General features: G+C 39.7%; 2 protein-coding genes and 1 long non-coding RNA gene across 7 annotated transcripts in view; 2 read left to right on the top strand and 1 right to left on the bottom strand.

The window, feature by feature from the left end:
• LOC122396113 (E3 ubiquitin-protein ligase Rnf220-like) overlaps positions 1-2,840 on the top strand; it is a 160,264-nt gene extending 157,424 nt beyond the window's left edge. The window contains exon 10 of the mRNA XM_043394239.1: positions 444-2,840. Within this exon, the coding sequence (XP_043250174.1) occupies positions 444-515 (72 nt within the window). The 3' untranslated portion in view covers positions 516-2,840. The remainder of the gene's footprint in view (positions 1-443) is intronic.
• Positions 2,841-12,844: 10,004 nt separating this feature from the next.
• LOC122396451 lies at positions 12,845-14,991 on the top strand. Its single transcript, XR_006259039.1, has 3 exons — positions 12,845-12,932; positions 13,360-13,511; positions 13,580-14,991. It is a non-coding gene; the product is annotated as an uncharacterized LOC122396451 (long non-coding RNA).
• Positions 14,992-15,126: 135 nt separating this feature from the next.
• The window catches only part of LOC122396450 (filamin-A), a 51,101-nt gene continuing 39,983 nt past the window's right edge, over positions 15,127-26,244 (bottom strand). For all 5 annotated transcript variants that reach the window (XM_043394862.1, XM_043394861.1, XM_043394863.1 and 2 more), the window contains 7 exons: positions 25,398-25,538; positions 23,433-23,735; positions 22,284-23,339; positions 19,362-19,555; positions 17,397-17,838; positions 16,477-16,680; positions 15,127-16,145 (listed from right to left, as the gene is read on the bottom strand). In XM_043394862.1, the coding sequence (XP_043250797.1) occupies positions 15,961-16,145; positions 16,477-16,680; positions 17,397-17,838; positions 19,362-19,555; positions 22,284-23,339; positions 23,433-23,735; positions 25,398-25,538 (2,525 nt within the window). In that variant the 3' untranslated portion in view covers positions 15,127-15,960. The remainder of the gene's footprint in view (positions 16,146-16,476; positions 16,681-17,396; positions 17,839-19,361; positions 19,556-22,283; positions 23,340-23,432; positions 23,736-25,397; positions 25,539-26,244) is intronic.

Below are 26,244 nucleotides of genomic sequence, written 5' to 3'. Positions count from 1 at the left end.
GCTTTGCTAAAAATGCCCCACCACGCATTATAAGTGTGTGGCATGGCCTCCCAGGCTCGCCACCAGAGGGCTCGCGCTCTCACAAGCGCTCTCACGACCCCTCGGTTGCTTAAGTCCACTAGCAGGCCCCAATAAAACAAATCTCTCGAGTTCCACGCGAGAGCAGCGCCACAGGTGCATCAAAAAGGTGTGTGTGTGTGGGGCACTTTGAATCCCCCAGCGTGTTGTGCCCCAAAGAGTTAATATTTTGGGACTTACTATGCATGCAAACGAGACGTAAACGTAGAGAAATCGAATCGAAAGCTCGGGGGACCAACCCCCACAATCTATCCATACCCCAATAGTTTTCCCAATTGTCAGCGGAAGGGTTAAATTAATCCCAATCGTCCAGTGTTGTTGGAAAGATCCCCAGAAGAATCGACATTTTTCGCTGGCTATTTCAGGGTGCGAAAAAGCTTTGCCCGCAGTGCAACATGATAACATCGCCTTCAGACTTACGACGTATCTACGTGTGAAGGAGACCGAGTGCCAAACAAGAAGCCGTTTAAACCTGGAGTTTTAGGGTTCCCTCAGACTATCGACCTTTTCCCTGGCGCGCGTGTAAGTTCACTCGAGGAGCCCCGCCTTTTTATCGAAGCGAGCATTCTCGATCGGTCGCTCCTCGATCCTAGGACCTCCGGACTCTCGAACGGGGTCGATAGTCTGGCGCGAATCTTGCGCGGGGAAATCGACGCGTTTCGAACCTTTGAGCTTTGTAAATACCTTGTACATATTTACGCGTCACGTTAAATTTCTCCTTTAGATTTAACATGTACTGTTACGCATCGTAGCACTAGTAAATTAAGCATGAATGGCGCGCGTGAATAGCGTCTCGATCGAAGGAACCCGCGGCGCTTCGATCGCGTTTTCGATCAATTTTACGATTGGAATTCCGTTACTTCTTACGTACGTCGATTAGCAATTGCGAGAGGAACAACACCGTGCGATGTTAGAGACGATCGCAAGTTTCAAAACGAATCGAATGAATTCTACCGAAAGAATCGAAGCGCTTGGAATGTGTCGAAACATCGGTGTCCGTATAATTTTATTGATTCTACCGCCTTCGGTTTTCAAATCGTTTTCGTACGCCTTCGAAACAATTAGAATGAATTCCAGCTGGTTGTCAGCGTGTTGAATATTAGTCGCGAAATCGAATCCGATACGAATCGAGGAGTATTCGCGCGTACCTGGAAACTTAGGTGTGACTTTAAACGACTATCATCTATCTTAAATTTGCCCTTTCGCCGAATCTGTCGTTCTCTTAATCTTCTTCCGGAACACGTCTGTGTATGGTGTGCACCGCGTTCGATTCACCAATACGAGTATGCATGTATAAAATATAATCGACAAATTTTTCAACACAATTGTTTCCAGTAGAAATTCTCCAAACGTACCAGAAATTATTTCATCGTCCACAGTGTGTCCAACGACTGGCGATACGAGCGACAATATGGCTGCTATGCGCGAGAAAATTATATCATTTTTCTTTCGCGAGTATTCGTTCTCTTCGAATCGTTATTTAATAGTTTCAAACTTCTTAGAACCGGTTTAAATAAACAAAGACTTTGACGAAGACACTTCCATATTTTTTTCGATTCATTTTCTCGCGTAGAGTCGCCATATTGCAGTTTAACGACACAACTTGTATTCTTTTCAGTGTTTGTTACTATCTGTTCAAATTACAACTTCAAATTACTTGCTGCACGAAGAAATGGTTTCTTTTGAAACGTTCGTTCGTGCGGGAAGTAATTTTTAAATAAAAATGAGGATTTCCGTTTCTAATTCATTTTGACATTCACTTGGAAACATTTGTGAATCGGAGATTAGTAGAATAAACGAAACGAAGAGCAAACTTGTGGCACGAAACAAATTACGTTCGCGTTTTGTACGTAATGAAATTAACACATCACAAACGATCAATGCAATTCATTTGAACAAACGTGTGTTTACTATTCTTTTATTTTTATTTTTAAATTCGTGAAAGTTTACTCATTTTCTGTTCTCTTATAAATTTGATAACGCGCACAATTTCCAACGGACATTATTTATTTTCTCTGGCCCAACGTTCTTAACACGCAGGACAGTATGGGAAAAAGACTATTAAGGATTAAGGACCGAGTCGAATTAAATTTAATTTTTTCTTATTACTTGTTTAACCCGATTCGTGATGATTTTTTTCGCGAATGCTCTCTATTTTCTCGTTCAACGACAACGCGCGGTGGAGGGCCCTCGAAACCATAAACACGGTGAGTTTGATCGAAAAATTATAGATTTTTACTATCAATTTTTTCAAAATAAAAATTTCAGATTCGTTCGACAACCGCCATCTTAATTTGGTTCGAAAGAATTAACAGAATTATTCCCAATTATTGCTCGCGAGATGACTGGAACGACGAGACTCGATTTTAAAATGGCGTCGAGCCGTCCACCCGCGTTGAAACGATCGCCACAACTTTCGTCCGGTAAAAGTCTACTGTCCAGATGCATTTTGCGTTGAAACGATATTCTCGTCTTAAGATTTAAGCAGGCAAACTCGATCGATCGATCTTTGGAGAGAGAGAAAGGCGAAACAGATTCCACGGGCGTGTTTCTTGCGCGCGAAACTTTCGAATCTCTCTCGGGGCGATTGGCTCGAAAGACAGAAACGATGATTGCCTTTTTCGAGCGCGATCCACCTCGTTTCTTTCTCTCTTTTGATCGGCGAATCGTCCCGTCGCGCACGTCGGGGACGTTCTCTGTAAATACACGAACCAAACATGAGGACAGGAGAAAACCAACTGCCTGTCGTGAACGTTGTTCTGTAACCGAAATAAAGTGATCCTCGAATGTACAGCAGCCGTCTAGCAACAGTTTTCTTCTTCTTTCTGCGTCGAGCGTACACCTGAATCTTAATAATCCTTTCATCAAACTAACAGACCACGACTAGGGAAGAAGAACGCGAAGGTATGTACAATTAATACTTTAATTCTGCTATGGAAGTTCAGTTTCGACGTGTTCGATTAACCCTCTGCGCTCCATTTTGTTACCAGCAGCCCCACAACGCTTTGAGTGTTCTGTTTGCAATTTACGTTAACTAAAAAACAGGGCAATGTAAACAGAGTTGACAAGAAATTCGATTAAATTTTTATTTACACTGTTGTTGTGTTTTGTGAGTTTCAAGTGTACGATATCTGTTTGATTTGGACTTGTAAAAATGTCGAGTTGGGACTCGACGAAGGAGTGCAAAGGGTTGATGAAAGTTTTGGAGTAACTTGTATTTATAATTGAAAACTAGGAAGCAAATTGTGATTTTTATATAATTGTTTTATCGTACTCTTACTTTGCAAAGCCATTGTTCGTAAATTGCTTTCGTTAATGCTCGTCTTGGAAGTTACTAAGCATTTCAACCGCCATTTTTCTGTACCTTCGATCGATCCAATATTTTTGGTATTTTTAATTGTTTTCTATTCCTTCGTTATTAGAGGTGTTCCTCGATATTTCAGACCAGACTGAGACCTCCAGTCTTCTCGTTTAAGATCGATCGAGGTATATGTGTTGGTTGGTGAAATAATAATCGACGAAATCATAATTTTATATTCACAAGACTTTATGCAGTATGTTTTGAATTTTTTTTCTCGAAAACGCGCAGGATCTCGAGGATATGTCTATCCACCAAAAATGATTGTAATTGACCCCTGCATCTAAAAATAATTTTTCCAGAACGATTTGAAATTTTTGAATTTTGTCTAAAAATTTCACATCTTCTCGAATTTTTTTCTCGAAAACGCGCAGGATCTCGAGGATATGTCTATCCACCAAAAATGATTGTAATTGACCCCTGCAACTAAAAATAATTTTTCCAGAACGATTTGAAATTTTTGAATTTTGTCGAAAAATTTCACATCTTCTCGAATTTTTTTCTCGAAAGTGGGTAGGATTTCGAGGGTATGTCTAATGACCAAAAATGATTGTAATTAACCCCCGCAACTAAAAATAATTTTTTTAGTTTGATTTCAATTCTTTTAATTTCGTCTAAAAATTTCACAACTTCTCGAATTTTTTTCTCGGAAGTGGGTAGGATTTCGAGGGTATGTCTAATAACCAAAAATTATTGTAATTGACCCCCGCGACTAAAAATAATTTTTCCAGCACGATTTGAAAAATTTTTTATCGCCGAAAAATCTCAGCACCTTCTCGAATTTTTTTCTCGAAAATGGTTAGGAATTTAAGGGTATGTCTATCGACCAAAAATGATTGTAATCGAACCCTGTAACCGAGAATAATTTTTTTAGAACGATTCGAAATATTTTTTCTTGGCCGAAAAATTTTTATCCTAGAAGCTCCTTTGTCGAGTTCCACTCGTCATTTTTTCAATCTCAAACGAAAGAGATACACTTGAAAATTACAAACTATAACAATGGCGTACATAAAACAGATATCTGATTGAATTTGTTCAAATTGTCCTATTCTTGAGTTAACCTAAATTCGAAATAAAACACTTAAAAGCGTAGGATACTGCTGGTGACAAAATTCAAACATAATTCGAAACCCAAAGGGTAAAAATTGTGTAATCAGAGATCATTGTTGTCAACGCAAATGCAAATTCGAAGCGCCATCTTGTCGTTTCTGAAAGCATTGGAGGTTAAAGCTCGTCGCGACCGACACTCTCTTCCACGCGCCAGTCCATCCTTTAATTTCCCGTTTTTATTTAGGGACGAAAACCGCGTACGAAGCTGCGTTCGAGCAGGGAATAAAACGTCGACAAGGTCGAGCCATCGCGGAGGAATAAAAAGCCGATGCAAAATGGCTGCGCCCCCGTTGAATGCATGTTCTCGCGGTAAGTTGAGTAGGTGGTACTTGAAAACAAAGAGTGGAGGGGGGGGGGGAGGCAGCGCGGTTTGCAACGTTACGATAGATCGATGCTTCTTGTTGAGAAGAAAGACGGAGAAATGATGAGGCGAGCCTGAGAAAAGGCCAGCGTGACGCTGAGAGAAAGAGAGAGAGAGAGAGAGGTGGTAAAAAAGACGAACCAGAGCGGAAAGAAGGCCGGGCACACGGCTAAACGAGCTTGATCGAGCGAGATAGCGGCGAACGTGGAAGAGGGCATAGTAGGGGGAAAACGACAGATAAAAGAGAACGAAGAGGGAGGTTGGAAAAGGTCGGGGAAAGCATAATAAGAGGTGGGATCGTAGGTGGAGGCGGAACTCAAAGCTCCGCCTATGCTTTCCAACCTCCACCTGGTTGCAGTTGACCTACGCTTACGTGGGAATTCGCGTGCCTTCCAACACCATCGCGCGTACAACGATACGTTATCCCCGCGGCTCACCGTACACCGGGACCTCTCGATTATCCGAACAGGTGGACAAATTCGTTTCCGAATAATCGATCTACGACAAGTTACCGCGGGAAATTAAATGATCTTTAAAGGAGAGAGCAGATTAGGATCACTCGACAAGGCAAACAAGATTGTTAGAAAGCATTACCAGCTTTAATACGTTCACTTCCAGGTTAGAATGTAATATTCTGCCCAAGTAGAATTGTTATTTTAGACCATTGTAAGCTATATAACCTGAAATTTGTTTCGGTACTTATTTTCCTAACCTTGTTAAAATTCACAAACTCTATTCAAATTTATTTCCCTCGATGTCTTCACTTGAGAATTTATTTTTCTAGTATCTTAATGGTAAATCTTGTCACCCACGTATAGATGGCGTGGCAGTCAAAGTTGTTAATACGTTCACTGCTAGGTCGAAATCGTATATGTAATAGTCTGCCAAAGTAGAATTGTTATTTTAGAGCATTGTGAGGTACATAACCTACAATTTATTTCCATCGATGTCTTCACTTGAGAATTTATTTCTCTAGTATCACAGTGGTAATCCTGTCACTCATATATGGGTAGAGTGGCAGTCAAAGTGTTAATACGTTCACTGTCATGTCAAAATGCAATATTCTGCCAAAGTAGAATTGTTATTTTAGACCATTGTAAGCTATATAACCTGAAATTTGTTTCGGTACTTATTGTCGTAACCTTGTTAAAATTCACAAACTCTATTCAAATTTATTTCCCTCGTAGTCTTAACTTGAGAATTTATTTTTCTATTATCATAATGGTAAATCTTGTCACCCACGTATAGATGGCGTGGCAGTCAAAGTGTTAATACGTTCACTGCCAGGTCGAAATCGTATATGTAATATTCTGCCAAAGTAGAATTGTTATATTACAGCATTGTGAGGTACATAACCTACAATTTATTTCCCTCGGCGTCTTGACTTGAGAATCCATTTTTCTAGTATCATAATGGTAAATCCTGTCACCCATTGTATAGGTGGCGTGGCAGTCAAAGTGTTGAATAGACTTTGCAAAATTAGAAAATGAGATTTTTGTTTCAACGATGCGTTTGGTTAATTGGGAATTTGAATAATGAGCTTTTAACCTCGATTAGTTCTGTGTAAAGTTTAATTTTGTATGTTACAAAAGTAAATAAATGCATCGTTCCCCTCTGTGTCAAGACTATTTGACAAAAATAGAATTTTTGAATTTCTAGAGTTCTAGATCTGACGATGAAAGAGAAAATGGCCGCGTTGAGAGGTCGATATAACGATAATATGTACGACTGTAACGTTAAGGAAAGTTAAAAATTAAAAACGAATCTTTTAACAAAATTGACGGGCGAAGTTTTTCGACGAAATTAAAGAATCTCGAACCCATTTTGAAAAAATTATTTTTGATCACAGGGGTCAATTGCAATCATATTTAAAGAATCATAACTCCTGAATTGAAAGATTGTAATGTTGAAAAATGTTTGAAACGTTGTTCCTTATAATCCCATAAAGTGAGTCCTCGTAAAAATGGTCCAATTTTCAAATGACCATAACTCCTGCAATAGCGACTGTATTTCATTGAAATTTATTTACGAAGTAGAGCTCGTAGATACCTACAAATAAGTATTAAACAAAATTCCCATGGAACGTCCATCTTGGTTATTAAAAATCAAAAACACATTTCAAATAAAAATCCACAGGGTCCAGACATTTTTGGACAAAATAAAAGTTTCAAATCGTTCTAAAATAATTATTTTTTTAGACACTTTCAAGGAAATACTTCTTCACCGAAAATATGTGTATTAATAACTTTGATACTATTTTAATAATATTGGCAGTTCCATCTCGCTTGCATATATATATCTTGCCTAAAATACATCTCCGGATATCTCTCACAAATTTTAATCAAACTCGTTCCATATTACGACCTCACAGCGCAAATAAAACACAATCAAACATTCGCGATGTAATTCAAGATTCTCGTCTAGTAAGATCACGAATAAGAGAAAAAGAAGACTGTAATAACATCATATTTCATAAATTACCTGCTCCGTTACAAAGAAAATCGTCCACCTCGCTGCAACTACCGCAATAATGAAAAACCAATCGCCTGAAACGATTCTGACGATACATTAGCACGTGAATAACACCCTAAGCTTCTCGAGAAACACAAACCTGCACGACACGCCTGACTATACGAGACCCTCCTTGCATCCGTGACGTCTGGTCACTCGCGACAATGGCGACGAACGTAACTGCACTCGAGAAAACAGGAGAGACTCATTGTTGCATCAGAACGATATAATAATTCCAAGAAGTAAATCAAATGATGAGCAGACTGCGGATTCTTATGCAAATTCATATTTTGATTAATAAAATTAATGAAATGAGAGCTTCGTAGAGGGTTGTTTCAATCCCTTAACGTTCATGCCCGAGTCTGACTGCTTTGAAAAACAATATTTCTTTAATCCAACGGTTCAAGGGATGATAATATTTCTTTTCTTTCAAATTATACGTTAGATAAAACATTGTAATTAACAAATCCAATAAAGAAAACTGATCGTTGTTGGTTAACCCGAAAAATATGAGCGTTAAAGGGTTAATTCGTATCTTGCTTCAAGTATCCCTTATATTTTTGCATATTAAGTAGTCTTTTGAAAATTAAAATTTCCCATAAATGCATAAACATCCTCAGTCTGATGACGAGCAATGGTTGCTGGTTGCTGGTGCCTTTTGTCGTCGAGGCGACTCTGAACGTTAATAGCAGAGAAAAGAGGGGTGACACGGATATGAATATGTCGGGGAAACTATCTTTTGCTAGTGATGAGAAAATGGGGGATGGAAAAAAGGTGGAAAAAGAAGTGGTCGCGACGGCATCTCGCGAGCGTCTGATAGCAGGGAGCGAAGTGGAGGCCAAGGGTGGCGTCGAGAGGCGAATGGAGGCGTTGGCTGTGCTCGCGAGGAAGGGCGTGTTTCTGCGAGGAAAACCGAAGCGGGTGGTTATACGACGGCGCAAGTCTGGACACCCGTTTTCGACGCCTGCGAACTCGGGCGCGAGGCACCTATGAAACTGATTGCGACCGCCTACCATCCTATCGAAGCGAACCACATCCGCGGCACCAAGGAGCTCTTCCACCTATCCACCCAACCGTTTACCCACCTACAACTCGCGACAAACTTCACCGAGGAATGAATAAACCGTGGCTTCCTTCTTCTCCTCGGTTTTCACGGATTTCACTCGGTTCTTGCGTTCGTTTCGTCCACACATGCGCGCGATCCACTGGATCCTGCGTTGCTTCTTGTTTTTTCTGTACCCATCGATGTCGAAACCTTGTTCTTACCTCGCTTCATAATTTTCGTATCGTCGTTGACGCGCCGAGCTGGCGGCCATATTGGTTTTTACGCTCGCCTCGCTGCTGGTCAGAAAACGAGAGAAAAAGGCGAGAATCGAACAGTAATAGTTCTTTATTCTTATATGGAGAATTTTGAAAAATTTGTGGTTACTTTCTGTGGGCGAAAACTGTATTTTGGAGGTTGATGCTTCGATTGTCAGGTCATGTGGCTCGAATTGAAATGTTAAAGGAAATTTTAAGACGGATTTTAAGTCGTGTGGGTTACAATTGTCTAGAATCAAAGTTTTTGGTCTCGTGATACGATTGCAACGCGAAACTTTCCTTCGAGGATTCATACTCTGTATCAGACGATAATTGTGATGATGATGGATGATAGGTATCGTGTAAATGTTCGTTACAAACATTACGTTGATTGAAACACTCGTGTGTTTTAGATCGAATAGACAATTAACTCCATTCGATACTCTTTAATAAGCTATATCAAGTATCATTTAATGTGCCAGAGTTTCGTTCTATCAGCAGCTCACGAGTTGGAAGGATTCTCGCCACTGCTGACCACTGTTGATCATTTGTGACTACTGCTGACCAGTGGTCGCAATTTCCTACTAAAAGTTGACCATTGGTAGGTGGTCGCTTAAACTTAAAGGAAGAGACGAGGAAAATGTCGACGAAGATAAGCGAAGAGGAAGACCATAATGGTAGAGGAAGGAGAGGTTTTAATCATGAATTAAATAATCACCATTTAGAAGTACATAGATCTTTATTAAGAAAGCTTGAAAGATACATACAGATTTAACAATGATTATTCTGGTACATTTGAATAAAATTTAACATGGCTAAGGGAACAATAAACTTGTACGAACTTTTCTGCTCGCTGTTCTATTGGAATCTAATGAAATAAATTACAAAGAGGAGTAAACAAATTTTCGAAATCCGCTTCTGAGATGTAATTTCGATTGATTCCGAAGTAATTAAATTCCCTCAATATTCAGTCTCCAATTCCAAAGACTAAGAATGGTAAATTCTAATTCCAAAGTACCATAATGGAAAACAATTTTCTTTCAGGCCTTCCCTGGTATCTGCCAGCTCTTGCTAGCCTCCGCTAGCCAGTGCTGACAAGAGTAGAGACCCCCTGACAACTTTCGACGCCATACAGCGACTGTTACTGGCTACTCCTGGTTACTGCTGGCCCCTGTTTGCTTCTGCTGGTCTCTGCTTGGCATTGCTGGCCTCTGCTGACCACACCTGATGCTTCTGACACCGTGTAACGATTACTACTTGCTACTGCCTGTCCCTGCTGGTCTCTGCATCCCTCTGCTGGCCTCTGCTGACCGCTGCTGACCACTCCTCATACTTCTGACAACATATAACGATTACAACTTGCTACTGCTTGCCCCTGCTGGTCTCTGCTTGCCTCTGCTTGCCTCTGCTGACCCCTGCTAGCCCCTGCTAGTCTCTGCTGACCGCTGCTGACCACTCCTCATACTTCTGACAACGTATAACGATTACAACTTGCTACTGCTTGCACCTGCTGGTCTCTGCTTGCCTCTGCTTGCCTCTGCTGGTCTCTGCATCCCTCTGCTGGCCTCTGCTGACAGCTGCTGGCCACTCCTCATACTTCTGACAACGTATAACGATTACAACTTGCTACTGCTTGCCCTTGCTGGTCTCTGCTTGCCTCTGCTTGCCTCTGCTGCCCTCTGCTGACCGCTGCTGACCACTCCTCATACTTCTGACAACATATAACGATTACAACTTGCTACTGCTTGCCCCTGCTGGTCTCTGCATCCCTCTGCTGTCCCCTACTGACCCCTACTGAGCCCTACTGACCCCTGCAGACCCCTGCAGACCCTTGCTGACCCCTGCTGACCACTGCTGACCCCTACTGACCACTGCTGAACCCTGCTGACCCTTGTTAACAACTTCTGCCATGATATATATGTATCAAAACATTGTATAATGTAAATCTATTGCAATAAATGATATAATTACAAAGAATTCTATGTTTTCTCATCATTTTTTACCTTTCTTTCCCTCTCCAAGTCATTACCTTAGTTATAAGACTCCCTGAAACTCCTTGGTTTCCCTGAACCCACTAGGAAGTTCTAAATCACCTCGGAAGTCCTGAAAATCAGAACTTTGCTAAAAATTCAGGGTTTCCAAGAATTTTCGGCGTTTCCAAGAAATTTCCAAGAAATTCCAAGACTTCCCAGCTGTTTCAGGGCTTTCCAAGTGTTCAGGATTTCCAAAATTAAGTCGTTTCAGGACTTTCCAGCTGTTTCAGGACTTTTCAATTTTTCGGGACTTCCAAAATTAAGCCGTTTCAGGACTTTCCAGCTCTTTCAGGCCTTTCCCGCTGTTCCAGGACTTTCCAAGTGTTCGGGATTTCCAAAATTAAGTCGTTTCAGGACTTTCCAGCTGTTTCAGGACTTTCCAATTTTTCGGGACTTCCAAAATTAAGTCGTTTCAGGACTTTCCAGCTGTTTCAGGACTTTCCAATTGTTCGGGATTCCCAAAATTAAGTCGTTTCAGGACTTTCCAGCTGTTTCAGGACTTTCCAATTTTTCGGGACTTCCAAAATTAAGTCGTTTCAGGACTTTCCAGCTGTTTCAGGACTTTTAAATTTTGATTTTGGCAGCAAGTACGAGAGCTGGACACTTTGGGAATCCAATTTTAACCGGAAAACGGTCTCTTAAAGCTAAGGCGATGATTTGGAGAGGAAAAGAAAGGTAGAAATGATGAGAACACATAGAATTCTGTTAAATTATATCATTTATTGCCATAGATTTACATTATACAAGGCTTGAATACTTATACATCATGTCAGAAGTTGATAACAAAGGTCAGCAGTGGTCAGCAGTGGTCAGCAGGGGTCAGCAGGGCTCAGCAGGGGTCTGCAGGGGTCAGTAGGGGTCAGTAGGGGTCAGTAGGGAACAGCAGAGGGATGCAGAGACCAGCAGGGGCCAGCAGGGGCCAGCAGAGGCAAGCAGAGACCAGCAGGGGCAAGTTGTAATCGTTATATGTTGTCAGAAGTATGAGGAGTGGTCAGCAGCGGTCAGCAGAGGCAAGCAGAGGCAAGCAGTAGCAAGTTGTAATAGTTATACGTTGTCAGAAGTATGAGGAGTGGTCAGCAGCGATCAGCAGAGGCCAGCAGGAGGCAGCAGGAGGCAGCAGGGGTCAGTAGGGGTCAGTAGGGGTCAGTAGGGAACAGCAGAGGGATGCTGAGACCAGCAGGGGCCAGGAAGGGCCAGCAGAGGCCAGCAGGGGCAAGCAGTAGCAAGTTGTAATCGTTATATGTTGTCAGAAGTATGATGAGTGGTCAGCAGTGGTCAGCAGAGGGCAGCAGAGGCAAGCAGAGACCAGCAGGGGCAAGCAGTAGCAAGTTGTAATCGTTATACGTTGTCAGAAGTATGAGGAGTGGTCAGCAGCGGTCAGTAGAGGCCAGCAGGAGACAGCAGGGGCCAGCAGGGGCAAGCAGAGACCAGCAGGGACAAGCTGTAACAAGTAGTAATCGTTATACGTTGTCGGAAGCATCAGTGGTGGTCAGCAGTGGTCAGCGGAGGCCAGTGGAGGCCAGCAGTAGCAAGCAGTGGCAAGCAGAGACCAGCAGGGGCAACTAATAGCAAGTTGTAATCGTCATACGTTGTCAGAAGTATGAGGAATGGTCAGCAGCGGTCAGGAAAGGCCGGCGGAGGCAGGCAGAATTCAGTAGTAATTGTTATACGTCGTCAGAAATATAAGCGGAGGTCAGGAGAGGCCAACAGAGGCTGGGCAGTCGAGATTTGGAATCGTATGCCGTCGACGTGAGATCGAATTTTAGTTGTTTAAGTGCTAGAAGGCAAATGAGCCTTCCTCTCTCGGCTCCCACGAGACGGTCCGAAATTACTTTGGGCAGCTTCGGAGAATCGAGAAAGGGGGCATGTGTCAGTTTGCCTTTGTCGACTCTTCGAAACTTCACGAGCTCACGTACGCGTGATCTGGCATGTTGAGTAGGGCACCTCTGGCTTGTACCAGGCGCATACGATTCTTTAAATGTTACTGATTCTATGGTTTATCCTCTAGTTCCGTTCGTATTTCGAAAGTCCCTAGGCTACACCAGCGCCAGCGATAGTCGGGCATACGAAGTATTCTATCACGCAAGAGAAGAGAGAAGAGACAAATGTGTGGCGTCTCCCATTGCAATAGACAAATTCTACGTGCGGGTTATCTAAATTCAATCTAAACCAGTTGTATAAGGTATGTAAGGTGGTAACAAATGGATAAACTAAATGTTGAAAGATAATTTTCCACACCTTGATTTATATTGTCGACTGTCTCCTTATTTACATTATTATACAATCATATTAATAATATCGTATTAATATCGGGGGTGAGTACTTTCTGTTCAAAAAATTCGCTTCTTGTCTATTACTGAAGGATCTGGCCATTACATTTCGGCCCTGGTCCAGCTGCCAATTCTCGTTGAACAGGATATAGAATATCGTGCAACGAAAAATCGATAGCATGTTCCTATAATAGTTCAGTCGACGCAGTGAAATGCATGCACACTTGTCGACTGCTCCTCGAATTGACGAACTAACCTCTCAGGCACGTCTGAATATTGCGCGGGAAAATCATTTGTGAACAGTGTCGTTACCGGAGAAATCGTATTGTTATTGTTTAGACCGTGATGACGTCTTTAATGACGATAAATGATGTGGATACGTTTATCGCGAATCAATGAAAAGACCCTCGCTGTACACGAAGAATTTAAAAGAATACTCGGATAGAAATATAAGAGAGAAACTATGGGGAGAATGAAATCAAATATGGAATGTAAGTACTTTTAACTCTATATTTTATGTGATATAAAATTTCTCAAAATACGTCTTTTTCTATTTCAGCATTATTTCTCTAAACAGTTTAATTGCGTTGATATTTGCAACATTGCATCAAAGTTGTAAATTGGACTTCGTATTTAACGTGTACATAATTATGTAAAGTACGATACGCTTTAATTTGTTAAATTATTCCGTGCCACGAGTGTATTCTTTTTAAAGAAAAACCTCCGCGCTTCTGGCAGAGTATAAACGACGCATTGCGTACAGGGTTACCAACTCAAGGTAATGTAAATCCCAGAGTGCGTAAATTACAATCTGAAGATTCTAGCGAAACTACAAAAATACGTAAAGGATTTTCTTTCTATTTCATAATGATATTACTTGTTGGAAATTTCACGTTGTAACAGTGGCGTTTAATTAAAAATACACTAAAAATTCTTGATAGCTCTGCGAGTGTATCGTGCCATTTTTGTAATCTATAGGACTTCGATGCTGTTAATAAATCACGCTTTATTTTAGTGTAATAGTGTTTATTATTATTTCAACTTACGATTAGTATACCCTGTAATCAATGCACAATGTCTTCGCGTGAACCCTTCCCGAATTCGCAACACTGACTAATCATAGTAATCGTATGGCAACGCGACCACGCGTACGTATATATTTCTCCCACATCTCACCAGAGGTCAGCACACACATATCGTGGGAAAATACAAATGTAAAACTTTGTTCTAAATGAATCTGAATATGCAATTAAAGAATCGATATTTCCAAAGTGGCTGATTAGATTGTTCCCTTAAAACTCGATCCCATCGTATCTAAAAAGTACGGTTCCATTTTGTTTATTGCTATAGGGCAAGAAGTACAGAGAAACTGATGAAATCTAAAGACTTGTTTTGAGTGTAAAATATAGAAGAATGTTAAATCAGAGCAGACTGTATATATAACAGTGCCACACTTGGTTTATCAATAATATTAAAACGTTGTTGCTTTATCAATTTTATGGTAATTATTTAAAATAGGGGTAAATTACTTAATAAACATAATATTTATTCCACTTGACGTGATTTATAATATTCGATACGTGTAATCTACAATTAATTATTTGATAAGATTACATTAAAACGCATTTTAATAGAGTATGTTTACTTCAAACTAAAATGGAAGGCACAATTGGCGTTCTTTAATCTTCTAAAGAATAATTGACTTACATGCTCTGGTAGCTTAACGTTTCTATATTATTTTCAACATCGACTGTCACTTAGTTCCGGTTTTAGCCGAATGATCCCATCCGTATTCGTTATTCGATGGCGACAATGGAGATACAATATACAGTGGCTCGTATTTTCGTTCGCATAATTTATTAGATTCGAAGAATTCTCCCCGTTTTTGTTACTTCGAAGGAGCATAACCCACTACCCTAAATAAAGAAATGTTTCCGAACCAGTCCGTGAGCCATTGTACATCTCGTGAAATGCACGACGATTAAATATTTAGGAATATTTACCGAGCGAAATAGTTAAAATAATATGAAACATTTTTCATCTACTTGGCACTAATTGAGCTAGTTTCTAATTTGTCCGTGTACCGGGTAGTCGAGGTTGACACAATTTGTAAAAGGACTTACAAACAGCACACTTAATGAGCGTGTGGCGGCGCCACCAAAGGAGCACCCAACCTTTTTTACCTCTCTCATAAGTCACGATATCCGTCTCTGATTTCTATGTACACTCCTCGAGACTATCGAATGTCCTGGCGTCTAAAACAGGGCTTGCTAGTGTCCACTTTATCGACGAGACCACTAAACAAGCCTAAGAGAAAACGCTCTCCTCCTATCTCGCTTCAATATTCTGTCGCTACGTCGCTACAAGCGTTTCTAAAACTGGATTTGATCACATAGCTTTTCTGTTCTTTTTTTCTGTTTTTTCGAGAGATCGTCGGAACTATAAAAATATTCGACAGAGATTCTTGCCCGAATTCCATAATTGAGTATACAGTAGCAATATTCTATAGAAAAATTTTATTTATAATTTGTTTGATGTTTCGTAGACGGACGCAAGTTTCGTTCCTATTTGATACACAACGTTTTAACAAACAATTGATTATTTAATACGAATGGCAAAAATGGTTCGTATCGAGTAAAATAACAGTTGTGCTTCTTTTATCATTCGCGTGTTCGATCACTTAGTTGTTCGATTCAGTAAATACTATAGCGATATTTATCGAAATCAAGCTCGAACGATCGATAACATAAATCTTCCAACGATTCGTAGCAGTAATTACGTAAAGTTTCGTTCCCTCTTCTCACGATATTTATAAGGATATAAAATGAAACAGAAATATAAACAAAATTAATGAAACGTTCATTGAGAGACTGTTAATAAATAAAAAGAATTTTGCAGCTTATAAAATCGTGAAAAGAAGGAATAAAACGTGTCCTGTATTTATACTTCAACTTTGTATGGCGATCCAGGGATATGGTCGTCGCCCCATTTTACAATAACTATGTACTCTCCTCTTTCACGGACCCAATAGCTTACACTGTAATTATTACGACCTGTGTGTTTCACTACGACCTCGTCACACGGTCCTTTAGGTCCATACATGCCAACATAGAGTATATTGTTACCTGTATAAACAAAATATAGTGAATATAAGAAACTAGAAAAATTTTGTATTATAGATTAGCAATTCTTTTAATCAGAAATTTTATTATTTTATTTCAATGTTCTCAAACATTGAAGCATTGTGCAATCTTCAAAGGACTTAAAGAATGAAAGAATTAAGTTTCTCATATTGAGTCTTTTAGGGATATTAATATCAAATCTGTATTAATATTATTATAGACATTTGTGTCTTGTTTGTTGGAGAATGTGCATGGAGGAACAGGACCAGGAGGAACACTGCGAGAGGATTTATATTTTATTAGGTTATATTTAATAATATCAATGATACTTTACCAGCGTCGGCGGCGTTTACTATAAACTGATTCTGTTTCCCCATGTACGCCTTCTTCAGGCCCATTCCCTTGCTCGTCACTTTGCTAGCGTCTGATTTAAACAAGGGTAGAATCGGTCCAGTTTGTTTAGCTTTCGAAATCTTTTGAACAGTTTCGACAACGATCGAGCTTGTTTCCTGAGCGCCTCTCTCCGCCAGATCCGTACCTGGGAAACCAAAAATATTCGTATTGTACTTTCTCTTTTGCTCTTTCTAAGTTTAAATAATTAAATAAGTTATTATTTTGACGCTAAATCTATCACGACGTAATTTTTTTAATTTGACTGGTTCTGTTTCCGTCTAACGCGTCGCGTCGGAGTTTTCTCTCGCGCGTGAGTCGCGACAGTCGCGCTGTTTACTGTTTACACGCGCGGTCAATGACCTCGCGCCGACGTAAACAATGAAAGGTAAACAAACGCTTCGAACCCTCGTATCTTCGGAACTAATTGCGCTATCGACTTGAACGAACACTCATTTTAAAGGGTATTTCATCCTCCGTCCGATGAAGGTGACAAATATTATTATTTATACTGTCTTCTATGTTTATTTTGAAATTTTCTTTAACATATACGATAAAATTGGATTGTAAATTCTCTATTTAATTGAAAATTAATTTAAATTTATATACAGGATGTACGAAATTTATATACAGAATTAACTACGGTATCGCCTTGAGACAAAATTCGTTTGCAATTCTTTATCTTCTATGCAATGAAAATTAAAACATTTCTACGCAGTTTGTAAACTTTCTGTACTAAAGTACTACAGATATCTTGCGAATAAACTTCGAAACACAATTGGAAGTAGCTTGACTCGTTAAAAGAGAAAACGAAAGGTCGTTTGATCGGTCGTGGTAGATTTAGCGTTAATTATTAATACCCACCGGTGCACGCGACCTTGAAAGGCGAGCCCACGATGTGGTATCCGTTGTACTTGATGCTGATATAGTAATCGCCAGGTACCAACGGAGTGTACCTGACTTTATAACCTTCCTCGACCTCCGTGCAATCCATCGCGACTTTGCTCGGACCATCCACGGTTACGTTCAACGCCCCACTTCCGGCGTTGCAAGTGTCGATGATGAAGTCCGTTTTCTGGCCGGTTTTGATCTCCTTCAGGCCGTTTCCGTACGCGTGCAACGCGGCCGGATCCGCGTCCACTTTACCCACTTTAACACGGTACGGGCTGCCGGATATGTGGACGCCATTGAACTTTATATGGATATTGTGCACGCCGTTCTCTCGCGCCATAAAACGCACAGAGTACGTGTCCCCATCGATGGATTGAATGAAGCAGTCGTCCTCTATGCCACTGGGCGATACGATCTACGGAAAAGAACAGAGTTAATAATATTATAATTTATAAATTATAATAGTATATAAAGGGTGTTCGATTAACCCTGGGAAAACTTTAACGGGGGATTCTAGAGGCTAAAATAAGACGAAAATCAAGAATACCAATTTGTCGATGCTGGCTTTGTTAAAAAGTTATTAACGTTTAAAGTTCCAACAGTACTGAATTTTTTTCTAGAAAATGGGTAGGATTTCGAGGGTATGTCTATTCACCAAAAATGATTGTAGTTGACCCCTGTAATTAAATATAATTTTTTTAATTTGATTTGAAGCTTTTTTTTTTCCTTCGAAAAATTTCACACCTTCTCGAATTTTTTTCTAGAAACTGAGTAGGATTTCGAGTGTATGTCTAATGACCAAAAATGATTGTAATTGGCCCCCGCAACTGACAATAATTTTTCCAGAACGATTTGAACAGATTTTTTTTCGCCGAAAAATTTCAGGGAAAGATGTCAATGTATGGTCAGCCATTTTCAGTAATTAATTTTTTTCTCGAAAACGCGTAGGATTTCGGGGGTACGTGTATTCACCATAAATGATTGCAATCGATCCCCGCGACCGAAAATAATTTTTCCAAGACGATTTGAAATTTTTGAAGTTAATTGTTAATAACTTTTTAACGAAGCCCCTATTAACAAATTGGTATTCTTGATTTTCGTCTTATTTTGGCCTCTAGAATCGCTCTAAGAATACGCTGTACATTTTTTTAAGATTGCTCAAGATATTATTTCTTTTTGTATTTTATTTTTAAACGAGGAAAAAGTTTATTCAGAAAATTGTCATTTTTAAGAGAAGTATTTCATTTTCGACGTAAGTCTTTAAAATCACAGAATTTGGTAGGTGTTTTTAGGTAATATTTAGAAAATTTCTAGAATATTTGAGGAGTTGATATAAAAAAAGAAATGGTTGGTAGTTGGTTTTAGATGAATAGACAATGTCGCTTTCTGTGAACACCGATCATCAAACGATGCGAGTTAGTAAATTATTTCTGACGGTAGTGTGCTGGAAAAGCGTGCGTTTGCCATGCAGACCGTTTGATGTGGCATCATCGTTACACAAGAAGAAGTTATTTAAAGCGCGATTTTCGCAACAACATCGTCGCTGAAATGATGCTGGTTCCCAAGAAAGCCGAAGGTCTGCGAGACTCGTACATCTAGCTGAATCTATATGACGCATTGTACAATTAGCGCGCCAATAAATTCTCCCCGGTTGCGAAATTACAAACAATTGCCCCGAACAATAGAATCTCGATGAAACAAAAACCACATTAATTCCTCTAAAATGAAATGTAAAACAAATTAAGGAATCGACAAAAGGTTATATGTTTGTGTGGGTGCAGTTGGATTTTGCGTAGAAAAAAGAGTGAAGAGAAGTCAGTCGTTTGGCAACTCGGATAAATGGGACGTGAAGGTGCGATTGATCGGTCATAGAAAAGATTCCTGTAAACGTAAAAATGATTTATCGTCTTGTTCGCGATGGAGGATGAATGATCTTACCTTCGCGTCGAGTTCACCCTTGGCGCCATTTTTACGGACGAGGAAGGTGGCTGGCTTGTCCGGTTGCACGCCCGATTCCGGAAATTGGGCGACCTCGAGCTTATGAGCGTCGCCCATCGCCGGGGATATGTAAACCTTGTGCGGCGAATCGGGGATATGTTGATCGTTGAACTTTATTCCTACCCTATACTCCCCTGAAAATCCAAACAAAACAAATTATCGTCGTTGCTCCAGCCCCGAATACCAGATTTTCATTGATCAAACTCGACCTTTATTCATCTAACGTTCGTTTACTTAAAAAAAAATATGGGAAACGTTGCATCTTTGTTACGTTATCTGACTAACCATCGTCCATGGGATCGTCACATTCATTCCCCGTGAGAATTATTTGCGTGGTGGCAGTGAAAGTGCCCATTGTTTGCGTCCCCCGTCAGAAATCAGCGTCCAATATGGCGGATCGGAATAGATCAAGGAGAGAGTAGGCGAGAACGAGAAGTACGACGGATGAGAAACAGCGAAATAGAAAATTCCCGACGAAGAGAAGTGGAGAGAAGAAGGTGTGAAGTTACGAGAGGAAAATTTCAATCGTACGATCGAGAGAATGATGGCGGAGGATTAAAAAATAGGGTCAAACGGCGGAAAATGGACAACTGAACGCAGCTTGATCGCGAACCACTATTTTCCGCAGCCTGATTCCAACTTCTGATCTCGATTCGTCCATGTTTTCTCTCTTTCGACTCTCTCTCTTCCCCTCGTTTTATGCACACTGTCCAAATATAACAACTACGCTAATTCACATCCAGCGGTCTTAGCCACCGAAATATGAATTCACCTTAGACGCAAATATAGACGGGGATATTTATGGATCGGCGCGGTACACACGATGGACGGTATCGGGGAACCACCGCGATGCCACAAAAATACCACATAATCGTCTTTTTACGGTGTTCGTTCATTCTGTCGTCGGTGGCGCGACGTTTTCGTTTGATTCTCAATCACAACGTCACGTTACCTTCCACGAAAACTGGCTAAATTAATAAATTCAATCATAATTGAAATGATAGTTTACAAATAGACTTTGAGTTTTATTTCATAGCTTGAAGAATTTTTCTATTTATCTTTTATCCAACTAGCCAAATTAATAAATTCCATGATAATTGAATATATTCTATTTAATTGAAATCATTATATTCAATTGAATTGAAATCATTATATTCAATTTAATTGAAATCATTATATTCAATTTAATTGAAATTGAAATGAAAGTTTACAAATAAATTTCGAGTTTTATTTCACAGCCAGAATAACTAGTTTATTTACCTTTTATCTTGCTAGCCAAATTAATAAATTCCATGAGAAATTGAAATGAAAGTTTACAAATAGACTTTGAGTTTTATTTCATAGCCTGAAGAATTTTTCTATTTATCTTTTATCTTGCTAGCCAAATTAATAAATTCCATGAAATTGAATATATTCAATTTAATTGAAATCATTATATTCAATTTAATTGAAATTGAAATGAAAGTTTACAAATAAATTTTAAGTTTCATTTCACAGCCAGAATAACTTGTCTATTTTCTATAATAATAATAATAATAATATATAACACATTTTTGTTGTTGTAGGTGCAAATACGATAAACCTCGTTATTGCAAATGGAACGATACGCTTTTTTAGGATCTAAACCGCGTGCAGCGATCTATGATTAAAGAATGATTCAAGATCGACACAGGGAGTAGGTGTTCTAGATAAATGGTAACCTTGAACGGCGATGCATGTTCTAAAACTGCATTCTCTGATCTTTCTCGTCCCGTCATGCCCCTGAGACTACGCGTGCGAGTTATTCCGCGCCAATACTCTCGTGAGTCACTGTATATACATATACACATACTGTAATATATAATTAGTCATTTGTCGAACATTTGGATCAATAATTTTTGGAAGATTAAACAATTTGCTAAATTAATTATTCATCCTTTCATTTCATTGATTTTTTACCATTTTGTCAATTTAATGAGGGTTAATGTATATATGTAGATTAGACAGTATGTTCTAATCGTAAAATACAAAAAAAAAAGAAAAGAAACGAGACTGGGCTGAGTCTTTAAAAAGATACTAATAAAATAGACTAATTTCAGATTATGAACAATTACATATTAATTAATTATTGCTTCGCTTGTATTAAATATTTCCTAAATTGGGTTTTCATTACTGGAATTAGAAAATACACGCAAGCTGATACATGTACATAGTGCATCATCTACTGAATATATATTAGGACTTCTTTCTAAGAGTACTATGTGGAACAAATTAATAACATGTCTGATCTTAATTTCTGCCAAGTTCCATGATTATAGTAGCGAACGTTTAACACGTTGACTGCCATACCAACCCCCTCAAACTGTCCAGGGAAACGAAACTTTGTTATTGAGCAACTGGAAACCAGCACAGCTATCATTTGTTGTTGAATTTATTTTTACAGACCCGTTAAAATTCAAGACTTCTATCTGGATTTATTTTCTTTAATATGTAATCTTAAGAATTAATTGTTTTAACTCCTTAGTGAGAAATCATGTCACCCATATATGGGTGACGTGGCAGTCAATGTGTTAATACGAATGTTTAATACATATTCCAATTGTGTTCGTTGTAAACTTCTCTGTTATAATCAACATAAATAAAACTCAAGAGGTATACGACCATGTGACCAACTCAATATTAGCTGAGCATACAATATTCACAAGCAAAACTCTCCTGTTGGAGTGTGAATTCTCAACCTGTATCATCTGGAAACCCAAGCTAAGAATGAAAACATTCTAGTATCTTCTTTGCTCTAATTTTTCCATAAGAAATTACCTCTCGCCCGTTCAGAATTGCTTTAGCAGTCGTCATAGAGAAACTAGAGGCAACGCTGGAGCTTACCAGGTTCAGAGACGACGTAACTGACGTAACAGCTGCCATCCTTTCTATCCTTGAAGTCGATCTGAGCCTTGCTGGGTCCCTCGATGGAAATGGCGAGGATTCCAGCCCCAGCTTCTCTGGTCCAAATGTTGAACTCGCAGGGTTCGCCCTGTTCGCCTCTTTCCAAACCGGGACCGCCAGCGTGGACCCTGTGCGCGCCACCGTCTCTCAGGGGGCCCACGGTGAACTGGAACGGCGAGCCAGGGATGTGCATCTCCTTGTAACGAACAGATACAGTGTGTACTCCGAGTTCCTTGGGCACGAACGCGACCGCGTACAGGCCATCCTCGACTTCCTTGATCTCCGCGTCCTCTGTCACGCCTCCAGGCGAGGTGACAGTCGCGGCAAGATCGAACGAGGTGATACCAGGCATCTTGAACGTCAGCTTGCACTGACTGCCAACCTCAGTGATGGGCACAGCTTCCCTTTGCCTCTGAATCTTCTCCCTCTGACGATTGCTACCCTCCCCGGTAACCTTCACGGTGAAGGGCGATCCTTCCACGTGATGGTCGGCGAATTTCAGATTCATGATATAGTAACCGGGCTCCGTGGGCTTGTAAGAGATATTCAACGAGCCGTCCTCGTTGTCCTTGCACTGGATCTCCGCCTTGCTGGGCCCCTCCATCGACAACGAGAGGCCACCGAAACCGGCGTTCCTCGTGTCGATCGAGAAATTGTTCTCCATGTGGGTTTTACCCTCCTTCAACCCAGCGCCGGATACCTTGACCTTCTTCGCGTCCCCGACCTCGCGATCCTTCACGTCGATCTTGAACGGCGAGTTCTGTATGTGCTTCCCCATCTTCTTCACGGCCACCGTGTGCTCGCCGGCCTCTCTGGGGGTGAACGAGACGCACATGTTCCCGTTGGGCAGCGTCTTCAGGAAACAGGGCTCCTCGAGGCCGCTGGGCGCCGTGATGGACGCGTTCAGCGACCTTATGTCGGAATCAGCGACCTTCCCAGGCAGTTGGACCTCGCTGGAGGAACCCACCGAGATCTGATTCCTCTTGCGACCCTCGCCTGGAACAGACGACGTAAGAAATTTATTTGAACAGATAGAAGAACGTGAGTAATCGGTAACGTGAGTTGTAACGAGGTGGTAGGTGGATGTACCTGTAATTTTAGCTACGTAGGGGCTACCCTTGATGTGTTTGTCGCCAAACTTTACGCTGATTTTGTATTCCCCGGGCGCAGTTGGTAAATAGGAGACCGAAACGGTCCCATCCTTGTTGTCGTGGCACGATATCTCAGCTTTGCTGGGCCCCTCGACTGCCAACGAGAGACCACCTGCTCCAGCTCCTTTCGTGGAGATGGTGAAGTTCCTGGGTTCCCCGCATACACCGTAAATCAACCCTGGCCCGTACGCCGTCACGTAACCGCTCGCCAACGAATCCACGTGGAACTTGAACGGTGAACCTGATCAACGGGAAAACAACTTTACTCAGCGTTTTATTATTCGTAAGATACAGATTAACAAAAGTACTTTGAATATATGCATTTTGAGGAATTTTTTAGTAATTTTATTGCATCGATGGCAGCGAAAAAATGACAATTATTTAGAATATTGGAGCTCCTCGAGTTTATCAACATAGCAGGACCAATAAAATTTTCCAAATATCTTTAAAATTTTGTAATTTCTAATTTTGTTTATAATAGAGGACTCCTCATCGATTTCGATGATTTTTAAATACGTTTTAGAACCCATCATCCTGAGCAAGGTTTGTTTATAGCAACCGAGGGGTCGGTTGAGCGCTTGTGAGAGTGCGAGCCATCTGGTGGCGAGCTTGGGAAGCTACGCCACAGATATAACCACGCTCAGCTTTAGTTTATGAGATATTTGCAAAATTCTTTCTATATTATTCTGGGAAAAATTTACACGAACGATTCTAGAGGCCAAAATAAAACGAAAATCAAGAATACCAATTTGTCGATGGAGTCTTCGTTAAAAAGTTATTAACGTTTAAAGTTCCGTCAGTACTGAATTTTTTTTTCGAAAATGCGCAAAATTTCGGGGATATGTCTCTTCACCAAAAATTATTGTAATCGATCCCTGCATCCGAAAATAATTTTTCCAGAACGATTTTGAAATTTTTTTATTCGCCGAAAAATTTGGGCTTCTCGAATTTTTTTCTCGAAACTGGGTAGGATTTCGAGGGCATGTCTAATGACTAAAATTGATTTGTAATTGACCCCTGCAACCGAAAATAATTTTTCCAGAACGATTTGAAATTCTTTTTTTTCGTCAAAAAGTTTAGGCACCTATCCCCTGTCGAATGTTCTTAAAAATTCGTTTTTAATTTTTACTAATATTGTTTGACGCCCTACAGAAAAGTTGTCTAATACTTTTTTATAGGTACCCATGAGCTCTACTTCAGAAAAAAGTTTCATTGAAATATATTCACTATTGTAGGAGTTATGGTCGTTTGAAAATTGAACCATTTTTATGGAGTTTTTCTCATTTTTCGTAGTCAAGGAATAACTTTTCGAATATTTTTGTGATTCCCACATGATCTTCGCCAAATTACGCGTTGTTTGCATTTTGGAACATTAAAATCCCGCAATCCGTTCAGAAGTTATGACATTTTAAAGATTCGCATGAAATTTCAGGCAAGCATTTCATGGCCTCGCGTTAGATTTTCAGTAATGAATTTTTTTCTCGAAAATGCGTAGGATTTCGGGGGTATGTCTATTCACCATAAATGATCGTAACCGAGCCACGCGACCAAAAATAATTTTTTCAGAATGATTTGAAATTTTTTAATTTCATTTTTTTAATAACTTTTTAAGGAAGCCTCCCATTAAAATTTTTCCCAGGGGTAATCGAACACCCTGTATGTAATGAAGACTTATTCAGAATGTCGAATTCTATAACATATTTGAAAATGATCGAAATCGATGAGGAGCCCCCTATTATAAATAATTACCGAAAACACTTTTGTTTGCACTGAAATTTAAAAAATTATTAAGGTATTTAATTTTAGGTATATTTAAAGCATATGTCTACTTAAGATATTTGAATAATTTCCAGATTTTGCATATATATTTCAATTTTTATTTATAATAAAAAATTAAACGAACCTTGAACGTGTTCACCGTTAAATTTAACAGCAATTTCATGCTGTCCCTCCTCCCTTGGATCGTATCTGATGGACACTGTGCCATCGTGATTATCTTCGATCACTGGCTTGTCCACGTTCCCGCTCGGCATCTTTACTTCGGCTAAAATCAGAAAACATCGTAATCAGACTTTAATAATTAACATCATTGAGTGCAAAACGCGTGAAAAATTGAAAATCCTAGTGCTAAGGTGTAAAACGTTTAAACAGGAACGTTCGATTCGTAATAACATATATAATTCCAAATAAATACAGTATATTTATTGTTCCTCGACTTCTCGATAAGACAGAAGATAAATTATTTAAAATTGAATATTTTAAACAACGTATATTAAAAAATATTCAGATTACGTGTACCCTGTGACTAAAAAAATTCAGAAGTCGTAACGATATTTATAGATCATCGAACACGCCACATCGAAAATATAAAAATTCTGCCGCTAACCCAAACGTTATATAATTTATAGCCAGTTCAAATTCTTTTGAAACATACGTAACATTTTTCTAAAATCTTCACTGTCCCCCATAAAAGATATTACAGTAAAAAAAAAAACACTTCAAAACTGCTGAGATCACTTAAGTGTATAAATATCTTGCGTGGAACGGCTTCTGGATTTTACGCGGAAATAATCTTAATTTTATTTCCCACACGACACCGTGGAATTTCAATTCAATAACAATAATAATACGCATTTAAGCGGAATCATTTTTATTGTACCATTTCGAGTATAACAGCCAGCGAAGGAATATTCGATTATTTTAAGAACAAATTAATTTTATCGCTAAATTTCCAACGACTTCCACCTCTC

The sequence above is a fragment of the Colletes gigas genome, unplaced genomic scaffold (genome assembly GCF_013123115.1).
Source record: "Colletes gigas isolate AHSC1104 unplaced genomic scaffold, ASM1312311v1 Colletes_gigas_Sc00007, whole genome shotgun sequence".
Lineage (NCBI taxonomy): Eukaryota > Metazoa > Arthropoda > Insecta > Hymenoptera > Colletidae > Colletes > Colletes gigas.
This window is presented reverse-complemented; position numbering and strand designations above follow the sequence as displayed.